At 56.1% G+C, this 13,610-nt stretch overlaps 1 protein-coding gene across 3 annotated transcripts; it reads right to left on the bottom strand.

The window, feature by feature from the left end:
* Window positions 1–3,022: 3,022 nt before the first annotated feature.
* LOC132532309 (SEC14-like protein 4) lies at window positions 3,023–8,589 on the bottom strand. 3 transcript variants are annotated; one of them, XM_060170681.1, is made up of 10 exons: window positions 8,551–8,562; window positions 7,570–7,629; window positions 7,293–7,481; window positions 6,687–6,782; window positions 5,447–5,507; window positions 5,254–5,341; window positions 4,807–4,909; window positions 4,591–4,757; window positions 4,330–4,499; window positions 3,023–3,226 (listed from the first exon to the last, which is right to left on the bottom strand). In XM_060170681.1, the coding sequence occupies exons 1-10, from the start codon at window positions 8,560–8,562 to the stop codon at window positions 3,150–3,152; spliced, it is 1,023 nt and encodes a 340-aa protein (XP_060026664.1). In that variant the 3' UTR covers window positions 3,023–3,149. The 3 variants fall into 3 exon arrangements, with proteins under 3 accessions (XP_060026664.1, XP_060026663.1, XP_060026665.1); XM_060170680.1 differs by lacking the exon at window positions 7,570–7,629 and having other exon boundaries at window positions 3,023–3,182; XM_060170682.1 differs by lacking the exons at window positions 7,293–7,481; window positions 7,570–7,629 and having other exon boundaries at window positions 3,023–3,182; window positions 8,551–8,589.
* Between the last annotated feature and the right edge of the window lie 5,021 nt (window positions 8,590–13,610).

Raw genomic sequence — 13,610 nt, 5'->3', positions numbered from 1 at the left:
GTCTGGAAGACTCGTCCGCACCTGGTCACCCTCCCACATCTCTCAGTTTTCCCTTCAAGGGTCCCTTCCTCGGACAAAGTACATCTGATTCCCCATCAGGCTTCTTTGCTGAGAGCTCCCCTAGAATTTGGCTTCTGCCCCTCCAAGCACACGTGGTGATGACACGCCCACTTGATAATCATTGGAGTCACTTCTGCCTCCCTCAATATAGGTGAGCTTCCTATTAGCGTCAGCCCAGTCTCCCCGAGGTCCCCAGGGCCTGCAGTACCTAGCGCTGGGCAGACACTCAATAACCGTTGATGAATGAATGGATAAACAAAGAAACAAGCTTCGGGTAAACAGCCCCTTTCTGGCTACTTCCTTTTTTTTTAATTTATTATTTTTTAAATTAAAAAAATTCTTTTTTGGCCTTGCTGTGCAGCATGCAGGGTCATGTAGGGTCGTAGTTCCCCGACCAGGGATTGAACCCGGGCCCTTGGCAGTGAAAGCATGGTGTCCTAATCACTGGACGGCCAGGGAATTCCCCCCCCCCACACCTTTTTTTTTCTTAAAGTGTTAAGACACAGGGATGGAGGTTGCTGAAGACATGCTCCCTTTCTATCTCCCAAAGTGCCCCTCCTCCCTTGCCAGGTAGGAGATTCTGCTCTCACCTCTGCAGGTGACTGCTGCCCTGCCGGCTTAACAGAAGTGTGCTCTGCCAGCTCTGGGATTCAGTGTCGCTGGTGCCCACACCTGACCCCCTTATCACAGCCATATTTGTATAAATTCTCTGTGGTCAGAGCCTTGGGAAACCCCTGTGCAGAGGAGTCTTTGCTGCCTGCAAGAAAACCACATGAGGCAGTGCTGATGGTGGGAAGTTGGCTATGAGTGGTTAGAAAGGCAAGGGTCATTGTTCACATCTATGAACCCCTTGTCTTTACGTGGGGGGCATGAAGGTGGAAGTAAGGCACTGTGAGCCCCCATCATGACAACAGCTGGGAGCAGTGAAACCTGGCACAGGGTCCTCCCAGCCCCTGTTGGCCGTGCCCTCCATAGCCTGCCATGGGCAGTGGGAAGATGGCCCTGGGAAGCCAGGACCTCTGGGGGCTCTGGATATCCCTGCATCTGGGAGGCTGCACAGAGGGTGGCTGTGCAGTGCAACTGGGGTGACGGGAAAGCCTGCCACATCTGGGATGCAGGAGAGGACCTTGGACACAGAAATGTCATGTGATTTTTGCCTGACAGCCTCAGGCCATCTCTTTGGTGCTGGAATGCAGTTTTTTTCTTGCCAAACTATTCAAACACTGTTGGGCCAGGAGTGCCTCGTGGCGCTGGCTTATGGCATTTGGTTTTATTTAGTTTGCTTTTTATAGCAGCAGAACCTCTGCTCAGACTCTGTGCTCCATCACTCGTGGTGGATGGAGGGCTGGGGACCCAAGGACCTTACCTGGCTCACCGGAAGATCCCACCTTCCCAAGCCTCATCATGCTCTTGTCTAAAACAGGCTTTGGGAGATCGAGAAATCTCTTATTAACTGGAGAAGATGAGAGCACAGAATCTGAGAGTGGGAAAGGGACCAGAGCTGGGCTTCTTGCTGGTAAAGCACCTGGATAGTGGGGCTTGCGGAGGCTTCCGGTCCCTGGGAAGGGCCTGGGCAGCCAGGATGCTAATGCTTTGCAGCAAGGACCCCTTTTACACGTACGTCTGACCACTCACTCCCGGGGACGTCACCTGGGTGGCCAGCACTCCACCCCGTGGGACAGTAGTACAGGCGCAGGGATCCAGAGCCGCGGGCCGAGCCACCCTGGGGTTGGGTCTTCAGAGGTACTGGGGGCCAGTGGCCTGGCCCAGCCAGAGGGCAGGGAGCAGGATGAAGGGGGCAGGGCAGCAAAGCCTGGGCTCCCAGGCCCAGGCTGAGGGCTTCATTGCCACCTAGAATCAACCGCAGAGGCACAGCCATCTCAGCGGCTTCCTCGGCTCACTTCCAGGCATGGGCTGCCCTGCTGGGTGCATTGCGGCCAGCAGCGGTCCTGACTGTGGGCTGTGGTGTCCAGGAGGGCCAGCCATTGAGAAATGAAGCCTTCACTGGCCAGCTACTGAGTTGCATTTGGGGTGGGGGAGGAGGGGGGTTGGCAGCCAGCCTTCAGCTGTCCCCTTGGTGAGACACAAAGATGGAGGAAAAACCTGATGGTTCTCCAAGAAGCAAGTCAGAGTCTAGGATGAGCACCCTGGGAGGGCAGCTCCACCCTGCACCCCAGTATGTTCATTCCACCTCCCTCCAGCTTTGCTTCGGTCCCAGCCCCCATCAGAGCCGGAAAGAACCCAAGTTGAAGGTGGGCTGGATCACAGCAGGCTGGGGGTGGGGAGACACTGGGAATTCCCCGGAGACTCAGTCACACCCACTCAGCTCTGCGTAAGGCTGAGCGCGGCTCTTCCTCCTGATGGTTGTTCCTGCCGGCTCTCGCTCTCCGTTTCTGATTTTCCCTCCAAATGCAGTAGAACAGCCCTGGAGGGCTGATGCTCTGTCAGAACCGAGACTCTCAGCCCTGCCCGTCCTTCCACCCAGCTGTTTACAGCTGGCCCTGCCCATCCCTGCTGACCCCCTGCATGTGGAGAATGGGGCTTCCCTGCTCTTCAGGCCTGAGGCTGTGCTCCCTGCAGGCCCTGGCGCTCATGCGCATGTCCTCCAACCACGATGCCAGGTGTGGGTGAGCCCTGGGATGGGGGGGACCTTGTCAGGAGGGACACAAGGGCAGCTTCTGCAGGTAAGACCCTTCCTCAGTGGACACAAGCTTATCCTCAGGGTTCTCATCCTCATTTTCTGCGAACAGGGGATGGGGTGTCTGTCTGAATCCTCAGCGTGGCCTATGCACCAGGGTTCCCCTTCCTGCTCGGCCACAGAGCCAGGTTGGCCCACAAGGAGCTGAGACGGTGATGGCTGAGGTGGGTGGCTCTCTGCAGTCACCTCCAGCACCGCCCTTCCTGGGGGCGGCGGGCAGGGTCAGGGGACAGGGAGGGGTGCTAAGGGGTTGGAGAGCACAGGCACCGGGGCGCCCAGGGTCTTCATTGCAGTGGGGACTGTCTTGTTGCCTCGAGACTCTGAATCTTCTCCTCGGAGGCCTTGTCGGGGAGCAGCACCTCCACAGTGTAGCTGACCTTCCTGGCATGCATCAGGCTGTAGGTGTTGTCAAAGCGCAGGACGTCTGCAAGGACGGAGAAGTAAGCAAGCAAAGCGAGCCTGGCACATCTGCACGCCCAGTGCCCTTGGGAGTGGGCCGCCCAGAACTGTGGGTGGGGCTGGAGGGTCTGCCCCAGCCCATCACTCCCGACTATCTCCTTGGCCGATGCTTGTGCCAACCAAAGGAATAATAGTAACCACCAGCAGCGTGCATCAGCCCCGTCTACGGGCACTGCATCGGTGCTCACAGCTCCCTGAATCCTCAAAGCAATCCCACAGAAGGCACTATCACCCCCATTTTATGGATAAGGAAATGGGCTTAGAGGTTGGTTAGACTTATGATTCCAGAGCAAGGGAGGGGAGGGACTGGGATTCCCTTATCCTGATGTTCCAACCCAGAGGGGAGCCCTGCTTTCCCCAGAAGAGAGGGCTGAGTTCCATCAGCCACATTCTCATCATGCCTTTTTTAGAGGCATTTTGTTTGACACCAAGGTCCAACATGAATGCTGGGACGTGGTGACTCATCCAGATTTCTCCGTCTCCACCCTTCTAATTCTCCCTTTGCCACGAAGATGAACTAGATGTGGATGAACTAAAGCATTAGCAGAACTCATTCTCTTCTCCAGGGGAGATCAGCTTTGGGTTTCCCTTCTCCTAGCTCTGTTCCCCACAGAGGTGGGAGGTCAGCAGTGGTCCTGGGCAACGTCGCTTCTGCTAAAGTGGACCAAACTGCATCTGGCCTGGGAGGCCTGGGAATGGGGGAACAAAAACCTGGAAGAGTCATCTCCTCAGGATTCCCAAAGTGGGGTGGTCCACACATGTGGACAGGCTGGGAGCCCTGATGCTGAGCCCATGGCTGTTTTCCAGCTGTCTCTTACTTAGCCTGTTGAGTGCAGTGAGGGGGCTTTCCAGGAGCTGAGTCCGCGGCTGTGAACCGTGCTCTCCACCATGTGTCTCTGCCTTTGTATCCACACCTGGGGGCCACTCATAAGATCCAACACCTGAAACCAATGTCCCTGGTGCCTGTGGGATCTAGGAGCTAGCGCAGACTCCCACACCCTCCCTGAGATCTGGAAATAGGAGCAAACAGAGAGGTCAGACTGGCAAGAGACGTCAGATCATTTCTCCGCCATGAGGAGGAAAATGACTCCAGCGAACCCTATAGATCTTACTGACGCCGGCCTGGAGGCAGGTGAGGCTCCCGTCCTCGGGCACCAGGTGGGTGTTGTAGCGCTGGCTGGGCAGAACCTCCATCATCTCCCCGGCCTGCTGCCACTCCCCCATCTTGGTCTTCAGGAAAACCCCGAAGCCGATGTCCACCTCGTCTGATGCGAACTGCCACCTATAGGGGACAGGGCCCCACTGACAACCACCTGCCTGGGCTCCGGGCCCCTCCCAACCATGCCCAGGTGTGGAGTGGCCGCCATCCCTACCTGAGCACACAGCCTGGGAACAGGATCTCGTTCTCCACCTGCAGGGAGGAGCCTCGGCCCACGGTCACCTGGTGCTTGTACTGCACCCTCACCTGGTTGTGCAGGTAGTAGCTCCTGGGCACCTTGCCCCCGTAGTTGATGTCTGGGCGAGGGTGAGTGAGAGGGCACTAGACCATGGCTGTCTCCCCTCCCTCCCCATCCTCTGGGCACCTGTACCTTGGTCAGGCACTTGGGGTTGCCATCGGTGTCAGTCATGGTCCCCCCAAACTCCACAGGCAGCTGGTCGGGGCTGGTGAACTTAGGCAGCTCTTGCTTCCAGCTGTCTTTGGGGGCGAAATTGGGGTTCCATGTGGGATCGGGGAGGCTCGACTGAGGGCAGTTGGGCCAAGCCCAGGGCTGTCCTGTGTCATATGGCTCCCTCCCCCTATTTCCCACATCCTCCTGGTGCCCCCGGGGACGGACCCCTCCTGGCCCCTCTGCCCTCTGGCAGGTGGACTCATTGGCCTCAACGTTGATGCCATAATGGAGTGGGTCCTCCAGAGCAGTGGGTCTGGAGGAGTGGGTCCCCGAGCCTGGTGCCCTCGGATGCAGGAGCTGTCAGGTCTGCAGAGGGGCAGCCCCCAGCTCAGGCTCTGGGCTGCAGAGGAGGCCAGAGCTGCTCACTCATCTCCAGGAATCACCACCTTCCTGCGCATCTCCTCAGTTATGTACGGCTTGATCAGGTTGAAGGCCACTGGGAACAGCTTGGAAGCTGAGAAAGGCACTGTTTCAGGGTCTCCTGGGGTCTCAGTTCCCTGCCTTGTTGCCTCCACATCCCCTGCCCCCCACTCAGCATATCCCGGGCTGGTTCACTCACCTCTCACAACAATTATATTCCTCAAAATCTCAGGGTAATTTGCCTCGAGTGCTGTGAGAAACTGTGAGGCCAAACTCAGGTCAGTGCACAAGCTACAGGTGCCTAAATGCTGCCCCCTTAAGGCTCCCAAGGCCCCCCAGACACCCAGAACCCACCCAGACAAGAGAAGCTGCTGCTTTCCAGTTTGTTGGGTCCCAGTCACAGACCCTCCTGAAGCCACTAGTGCAAAATTCTTGACAGATTTCAAGGGGGTGACCCCACCTACTGCAGAGTAAGAAAATCCCCCTCAGGACTCTGGAAGGTTCCCCTCCATGTGGTTTAGACAATAGTTCAGCTTCAGAAACAAAAACTTTTAGCATAAGAAAGATTCAAAGTTGTAAGACATACCTTTTTTTTCTTAATTGGGATAGAATTTACATACCATAAAGTTTACCCTTTCAAAGTGTACGATTCAGTAGTTTTCAGTATATTCACAGAGGTGTGCAGCCATCACCGCTGTCTAGTTTCAGAACATTCTCATCACCCCAAAAGGAAGCCCGTACCTGTTAGCAGTCACCACCCCCACCCCTTCCCTCTCCCTGCAGCCCTGGTTAACCACCAGTCTGCTTTCTGTCTCTATGGATTTATCTATTCCGGGTATTTCCTATCAATGGAATCACACCATATGTGGCCTTTTGTGTCTGGCTTCCTCAATTTAGTATGTTTTGATGATTGTTAAACTTTTTTAAAGTTTAGGTTCTCTGCTATTCTGGGTTGAGCAGAAAGAAAAGAAAAGGCAGGCTGGCTGCCCCGGGGGGCCCAGGTCTTGTCAGGGCCTCCCTTCCCTCCTTAGGGCTCTCAGAGCAGACTTGCTTCCAGCCGCCTCCCAGACAAAGCAGCAAATGGGATGGGGGGAGGGGCTCAAGCCAAGGGCAGGGGGTGGGGCCGGTAGGGAGGAGCGGGGAGGGAGTATGAGAGGGAAGGGCATCGACAGGGACCCTGGCAGGCCTGGTGACCATGTTCAGCAGGTCACCTGTTGTTGTGACCTGCTGGACTTGAAATGGTGACATTGGGGTGATAAGTATGATTTAGCACAGCCCCAAGAGATTGTGGGTTTGAAAATATCCCTGCAAACAGCAAGTAAGGAGCTGCAAACCTGTGGGCGGAGCGAGGACCCCCCCATACACACTCCACATCAGCAAGCGAGGGACAGAGGCCCAGGAGGGCGAACACCCTGCCCCCCTTGGTGGGGTTCCCTCACCTCCTGGGCAAACTCCACTCCTGGCTTCCACAGATGCCTCTGGCTCAGCCCCTCGAAATCGAAAACAGCTATGATTTTCTCCACTTTCTTCCCCAGGTGCAAGGGAATGATGGGAAGTGAGACCCCCATGAGGGTCAGTGCCCCCCACACCCCACCAGAGGTGGGGCCGGGCTTGAGCCCAGGGCACTGGCCTGGCTTATCCCGGCTCCGCCTGGCGTGGAGGTTTCACGCCAGGAAGCCAGGTGCAGGGGGGATGGGGCCGTCCCAAGGGGCGCCCTTCCCACATCTGTCCATGGGAAGGCAGGTCGCCATGCCTCAGTTTCCTCCTCTGTCCAGTGCGGCTGAAATACCTGTCTTTCTCCATCAAATGAGGCCACAGAGAGCAGCGTGGCCTGGTGCGTGGAGCTGGGCTTTGGGGCAGTGAGCCCCAGTGTGGACCACTTAGCGGGTTACTGGCCTCTGAACCCTGTGTACGCTCAGAGGTGCTGGGAGGAGCCGAGGAGACCAGGGAGGTAGGTTCTGGGTGCCCAGTGCTGGGGGCTGCCTTGGAGGCTGCCAGACTGTGGCTGCCCCGGGGGCTGGGAGGGCCCCGTGGGACCCTTGCCTCCTTGCTCCGCTGCTCGCACACTCCCTCAGGGACAGCCCACAGCTCTGGGACTTGGCCCTGAGCAGCTCTTGTCTGGAGATGGAGAGGAGGAGGCCCTTGAGGTCCAGGCCTCTGATGATGTGGTACCACATGGGGCTGCCCTCGTTGTTGTGGCCACAGGTGCCGTTGGCGTTGTATAGCCTGACAACCTGGATGCACGAGAGAGAGGGCTGGGGAGGGGGTGTGGGTTTGAGGGAGACCTGGGTTCCGAGGCGGCTGGGGGGCCGGGGATCTCACCTCTGGAGGCTGGCATGCAAGGATGTTGTGCAGATCCTGTTGCTTCCGGAACTTCACCTGCTACAGAGACACGGGAGGAGCCGAAGACCCCCCCGAGCCAAAGGCCTCTGCAGGGACCCAGGGACACTTGGCCAGGCCCCTCTGCCTGCAACCACTGAGGGCCTGCCAGGGCATCTGGGGCTCCACGGGCACAGAACTGGGGATGTGGACAGGAGTGGGACAGAGGAGACGTGGGTCTGACATGGATGAGGAGGGAAAAAAATCTCAGAAAGGAACAGGTGAAGCCAACAGGTGCAGCTGCCTCTCCCTGCATCCTTCCACCTGCTTGCCACCCTCCATTCCCCACGCGGTCTCCCAGGGAGTTCTGGGAGTCAGACTTCACCCCCTAGCTTCCAGTTCTCCTTAGTCAAAAACCTAGACTCCGATGGTGGCCTGCAGCCCCACCCCACTGCCACCACCATGGGCCTGCGCCACCCACGCAGCTGCATCTCTCCCCTTTCTCTCTACAACACAACCTCCTGTGCTCCTGGATTGCTCCAGCTTGCCTCCACCTCAGGGCTTTTGCACTGCTGTGCCCTCAGCCTCCGATCATCACCTGCCTGCCTCCTTTCAGGCATTCGTGACACAGCCAAAATGTCACCCTTCAGCAAGGAAGACCTCCCTGACCTCCCTCACTTCCTTCCATCCCACTGTCTTTGTTAAACTTTCCACTCTCAGGAAGCGTCTTGTTTACTTATTTATCTGGTTTCTTTTCTCTCTCTTTCTACCACTGCACTCTCCCCAGTGCCAGCACCAGCTAGACTCACCTTTGGGGCTCAATAAACAGTCATTGCATGAAAGAAAGAAAGAAAAAGAAAGGAAGGAAGGAAGGGAGGGAGGGAGAGAGGGAGGGAGCGAGGAAGGAGGGAAGACAGGAAGAAAGGAAGATCTCAGAAGACTTGGGGTAGGAAACAGGGCCGGTCAGGGAGGCGTTGCCCTCACCTTCCGCAGCATGTCATCGGATTTCTCCAGGTCAAAGCTCCGAGCTGCAACAAGGGGACAGGCTGTTGTTGTAGAATCCTGGGGGCCTGTTCCAGGTGTCTGAAGAAAGAGGCCCCACTCCACCCTCCCACCCGCTTTGCTCAGAGTGTTCCTTTCCTGACATGGGGAACCACAGTGTGGCTTGGGTAAGAGCTGAGGTACCCAGAGCCCCAGGAAGACTTGGGTATAGGCCCCCTGAGTTCCTGGGCTGATGGCAGTGGGTGTGCCCCTGGGCGGGCCTTGGTGATGGTGGTAAGCAGAGAAAGAAGCCACCACCCAGGAGGGAGATAGGAAGAGAAGGTGTCCAGAGAAACAGCACATTGAGTCCCTGTCACACCCACGGCCACTACCAAGGCCTTGGGGACCCCAGCTGTGCCCGCGGCCCTTTTTCTGATGCTCCAAAAAAGTTGTTAAGAGATCAGACCCTGGGACTTCCCTGGTGGCGCAGTCGTTAAGAATCTGCCTACCAATGCAGGGGACACGGGTTCGAGCCCTGGTCAGGGAAGATCCCACATGCCGTGGAACAACTAAGCCCGTGTGCCGCAACTACTGAGCCTGTGCTCTAGAGCCTGCGAGCCACAACTACTGAGTCCGCATGCTACAACTACTGAAGCCCGCACACCTAGAGCCCGTGCTCCGCAACAAGAGAAACCACTGCAATGAGAAGCCTGCGCACCACAACAAATAGTAGCCCCTGCTCGCCGCAACTAGAGAAAGCCCGCGTGCAGCAATGAAGACCCAACGCAGCCAAAAATAAATAAATTTATTTAAAAAAATAATAAAAGTGCAAAAAAATCTCAGTGATCATTTTTATATTGATTACATGTTGCAGTGATACCAATTTGGCTCTGTCAGGTTAAATAAAATATATTATTGGGAATTCCCTGGTGGTCCGTTGGTTGGTACTCGGCACTTTCACTGCTATGGCCAGGATTCAATCTCTGGTTGGGGAACTAAGATCCCGCAAGCCGTGCTGCATGGCCAAAAAATAAATAAATAAAATATATGATCAAAATTGATTTTACTTGTTTCTTTTCCCTGTTCTCACGTGGCTACTAGAATATTTGAAATGACACATGTAGCTTGCATTTGTGGTTTGTGTTATGTTTCTATTGGACAGCGCCAGTGTGGACTCTGGCCACCAAGACCCTCAGAGTTGAGAAGCGACCCGGGAGTGCGGAGCTCAGAGGAACCTCAGGGGCCTTGGGGGCTACCTCTTCTGGGGCAGAAGGAGAAATTGAGGCCGGTGCAGGGCTCTCTCCCCCACCTCACCTGGGCTAGCATCCTCTCCTGCGATGGGCTCAGCTCACCCTCTTGCCCGCTCATTCTCCCTACAGTGGTGGGTATGGGGTCCAGCTGGCTGGTCCCGAGTGCAGGCCCCACTCTGTGGCTCCCTGCAGACCACCTGTCTTCTGCCCAGCTGGCAGCCCCGCCCATGCCTACCACTGCCCAGAAGCCCCGCCTCTTCCTGCCAGGCTTCTTGTCCCTACATGGCAAGGTCCATTCCTTGCTGGGTGCCTAAGGCACCAAACCTTGACCTGACTGGCCCAGATTCAAATCCTCATGTGTGAAATGAAGACAGCGATCTTTGCCCCACAGCATGTTGAAAGTGACACCGCCTGTTGTCACGCACACAGGGGCTGCTCTCTACCCTGCCTCTCAGTCCCCACCCTCTACTCCTGCAGTCCCATCAGATACTTCCTTGAGCCAGGAAGGCCACCACTCACACCCAGCAGAGGTCTGAAACCACTGTCATTGTGCCCCGACATGTCCCAGGCTCCAATTACCACCCCACGTGTCTGGAGCAACTGCCCATGATTCATCACAGCCTTTAGGGCATGTGGCATCGGTGGTGAGGAGAGACTTCCCAGACCCAGACCCAGCAGGTGGATGGATGTGCAACCCTGAGCTGGGCCACACCCAGCCTTCAGGTGAGGGGTGACAGGAGACTCCTGGCTACAGTTAGCTCCCCCACCCCTGGACAAGCAGAAAGCCAGAGCCCAAGACAAGGACACGTGGGATCATGCTGCATGAACGGGACCTGCACACAACAGGCACTTGTCTGAGATAAGCACTCCAGTGCAAGGAGCTTATTCCGGAGGTGATCCGGGGAAACACAAATAGGAGAGTGAGGAAGTGAGACAGAGGTGGGGAGGTGGCTGTACGGGGAAGTAATGAAGAAAATAAGGACAAGTCGATCCCAATGGGGATAATGGGAGACAGTGTGGAACGCTCACCTCAGAGTCCCGCCCAGGGTCTGAGGGTCTTTAGACACCTTTGCTTGAGGGCTGCTCCAGGGGCTGACGATCCTGCTGGCACCTGTGGCCCTGGAGGCTGGAGAAAGGCCTCGGGGGGTGGTGAGGTTGAGGGGATAAGGGCAGGGGACACGGGCAGGGCACCAGCAGCTTCACCTCTAATCTGGGACCACGTGTTGGGCTTTGTGCCTGCTTCTCGGACAAAGGCATCCCTGCTCTGTGAACCCCTTACTGTTCCTCCTGGAGCCTGGAAGATGGAAGTGGAGTGCCCGAGCCGTGCAGCAGTTGGGTGACAATCAGGACCGTCTGAACTTGGAGCTTACTCAGGACTCTGTCTCTCACATGCCGGCGCCAGGCAGAGCACACACCTGGGGCGCCTCGCTGAGCCCGAGATGCTCCCTCCTTAGCCTTGCACGGGAGTAACTGGAGTGGATCTGCCTCTCTTGTAGGGCGAGGTCTCCCTAGAACCCCACAGACCCATAGGCTAGAGCTTTAGCCACAAGGGGCAAGTGTGGGCCACCCTCCCCTGCTCCTTCCCTGGCTCAGGCCCCCATTCCTCTCCCTGGTTCCCCACCCCAGCACCTCCGAAGCCCACCTTTGAGTAGTCCTGCGTCTCCTCCAAAGCCTCCCTTGGCTCCTTGTCAATCTCAGGAGAAACTGCAAACTCCGTAGCCTAGAGCGCAAGATCATTTGCTGTCCTTGCTGAGCGGATTTCTCCTGTTCTCCTCCTTATTCCAGCCCCCTTGCCTCTCCACTATTACCTGTCCAGTTTTTCTTATGCTGTTCCCTCTCCCTGGAATGCCCTTCCTTGCAACACCCTGCATCCAATCCCTGCCTCCCTCAAGGCCTATAATCAAAGCCCTCCTCTTCTGCAAGGTCTTTTCTAATTGGTTTTATTTGCTGGGAAGTGAGTCCCAGTCCAGTGAATGCGGCGGGAACGGGGCTTGCACACAGTAGGCACTTGTCTGAGAAAAGCACTCCCACTGTGGCACGCTGTACACAGTAGGTACTCAATAAGAGTTTGCCAAAGATGTGATGTCCAGGGAAGCTGGGAGTGGCCACCTCTCCTTTTTCAGTTCTTATATGGCTCTCTGTGCTCGTGGGTGCCCAGGGCCACCCACTCTCCAGACTCCCTGCCTCTACCTGCCCGTGTCAAGACTTACCTGACCTGTGTCCCGCCCCAGTGTCATGTGAGCCTTCAGCTAATGAACTCATTCCAGCACTTGTGTGCCTTGGCTAATCTATTATCTTTCCCAGGGACACAGGCCCCAGTCAGTTAGGACAAGTATGAAGAAGGCCCTCAAGGGCGAAATAGCTCCCTTTCTCCCCTCTGCCCTATTTTCACTCTCTCTTTTTTACCTGTTCCCTCCCTCCCTCCTTTCTTCTTTTCTCTCTTCCTTCCTTTTTTCCTTTCTCCCTATTTCCTTTTTTTCTGTCCTCTTTTTTTTGGCCACACCACATGGCATGAGGGATCTTAGTTCCCCAACCAGGAGTGAGACCAGAGACCCCTACAGTGGAAGCACAGAGTCCTAATCACCGGACCACCAGGGAAGTCCCTTTCCTCTGTCTTTCAACATTTATTAAGAACTGACTGTGTGCCAGGCACTGGTCTGGGCACTGGAGGCCTATTGTTTCCATAAGACCCGGGCCGCATCCTGGAGGGCCTCTCAGACAAGCAAATCCACGGCTCTGGCCCTGGGCAAGCAGAGCTGAGATGGGGAGCCTGGTGGCCCTAAGCTAGCTTGGGGGCTGGGCTGTCAGGGAAGGACACCCAGAGGAAGAGGCAGAACTTGCTTTGAAAACACGTAGCAGTATTAGGCCTGCAAAAGTAAGGGGGCCTTATAGTAGAGGGAACAGCATGTGCGAAGCCCCAGAGGCATGCAGCTGCCTGGCTTTTCCTCAATGGAAAGGAGGATAGTGGAGGGCTTGGAGCAGAGGACAGCCTCTGGCTACAGGTGGAGGGTGGCTCCTAGGGGCGAGCCTGGGGGAGGGAGGAAAGGAGGGGTTCAGGTGAGGGGGAGATGCCTCACCCAGGAGAGTGTGTTAGTGTCCTGGGGCTGCTGTAACAAAGTACCACAAACTGGGTGGCTTAAAACAACAGTTTATTCTTTCACAGATCTGGAGGCTAGAAGTCTGAAATCAAGGTGTTGACAGTGTCACGTTCCCTCAAGCTCTGGATAGACTCCTTCATTGCCTCTTAGCTTCCGGAGGTGGCCATCACCCTTGGCGTTCCTTGGCTTGTTGCTATATCATGCCAACCTCTGCCTGTCTTCACATGGTGTTGTCCCTGTGTGTCTGTGCCTTCACATGGCATTTCCATCTCTTATCAGGACACCAGCCATATTGGATTAGGGCCCACTCCAATGACCTTGTCTTCACTTGATTATATGTACAAAGACCCTATATCCAGATAATGTCAGTCATAGGGGACTGAGGGTTAGGACGTCAATGCATCTTTTTAAGGGATACAGTTCAACCCATAACGGAGAGGGACATGTGGTTTCACTTAATTTCTCCCAGGGGGCAGCCTTGATCCCTGCCCTGGCTCTCACGTGTCCGGTCTACAGATGCCTGGTCACCATGGGCGCCCCCAGCTCCCACTGGCCAGGAAGGTCAGAACTAGGCAAGACCGAACTTGGTACCATGGCGCCTTCTGCTGCTCAGGTGTAGCAAGAGCAGTCTGGTTCCTGAAGGCTACCCCTGCAGAGCCCCTTGGAGACCTCATACTTTTTCAGCCATGGGACAGCCCTCAGTCCTGAGGCTGAG

The sequence above is a fragment of the Lagenorhynchus albirostris genome, chromosome 14, assembly GCF_949774975.1.
Source record: "Lagenorhynchus albirostris chromosome 14, mLagAlb1.1, whole genome shotgun sequence".
Classification (NCBI taxonomy): Eukaryota; Metazoa; Chordata; class Mammalia; order Artiodactyla; family Delphinidae; genus Lagenorhynchus; species Lagenorhynchus albirostris.
This window is presented reverse-complemented; position numbering and strand designations above follow the sequence as displayed.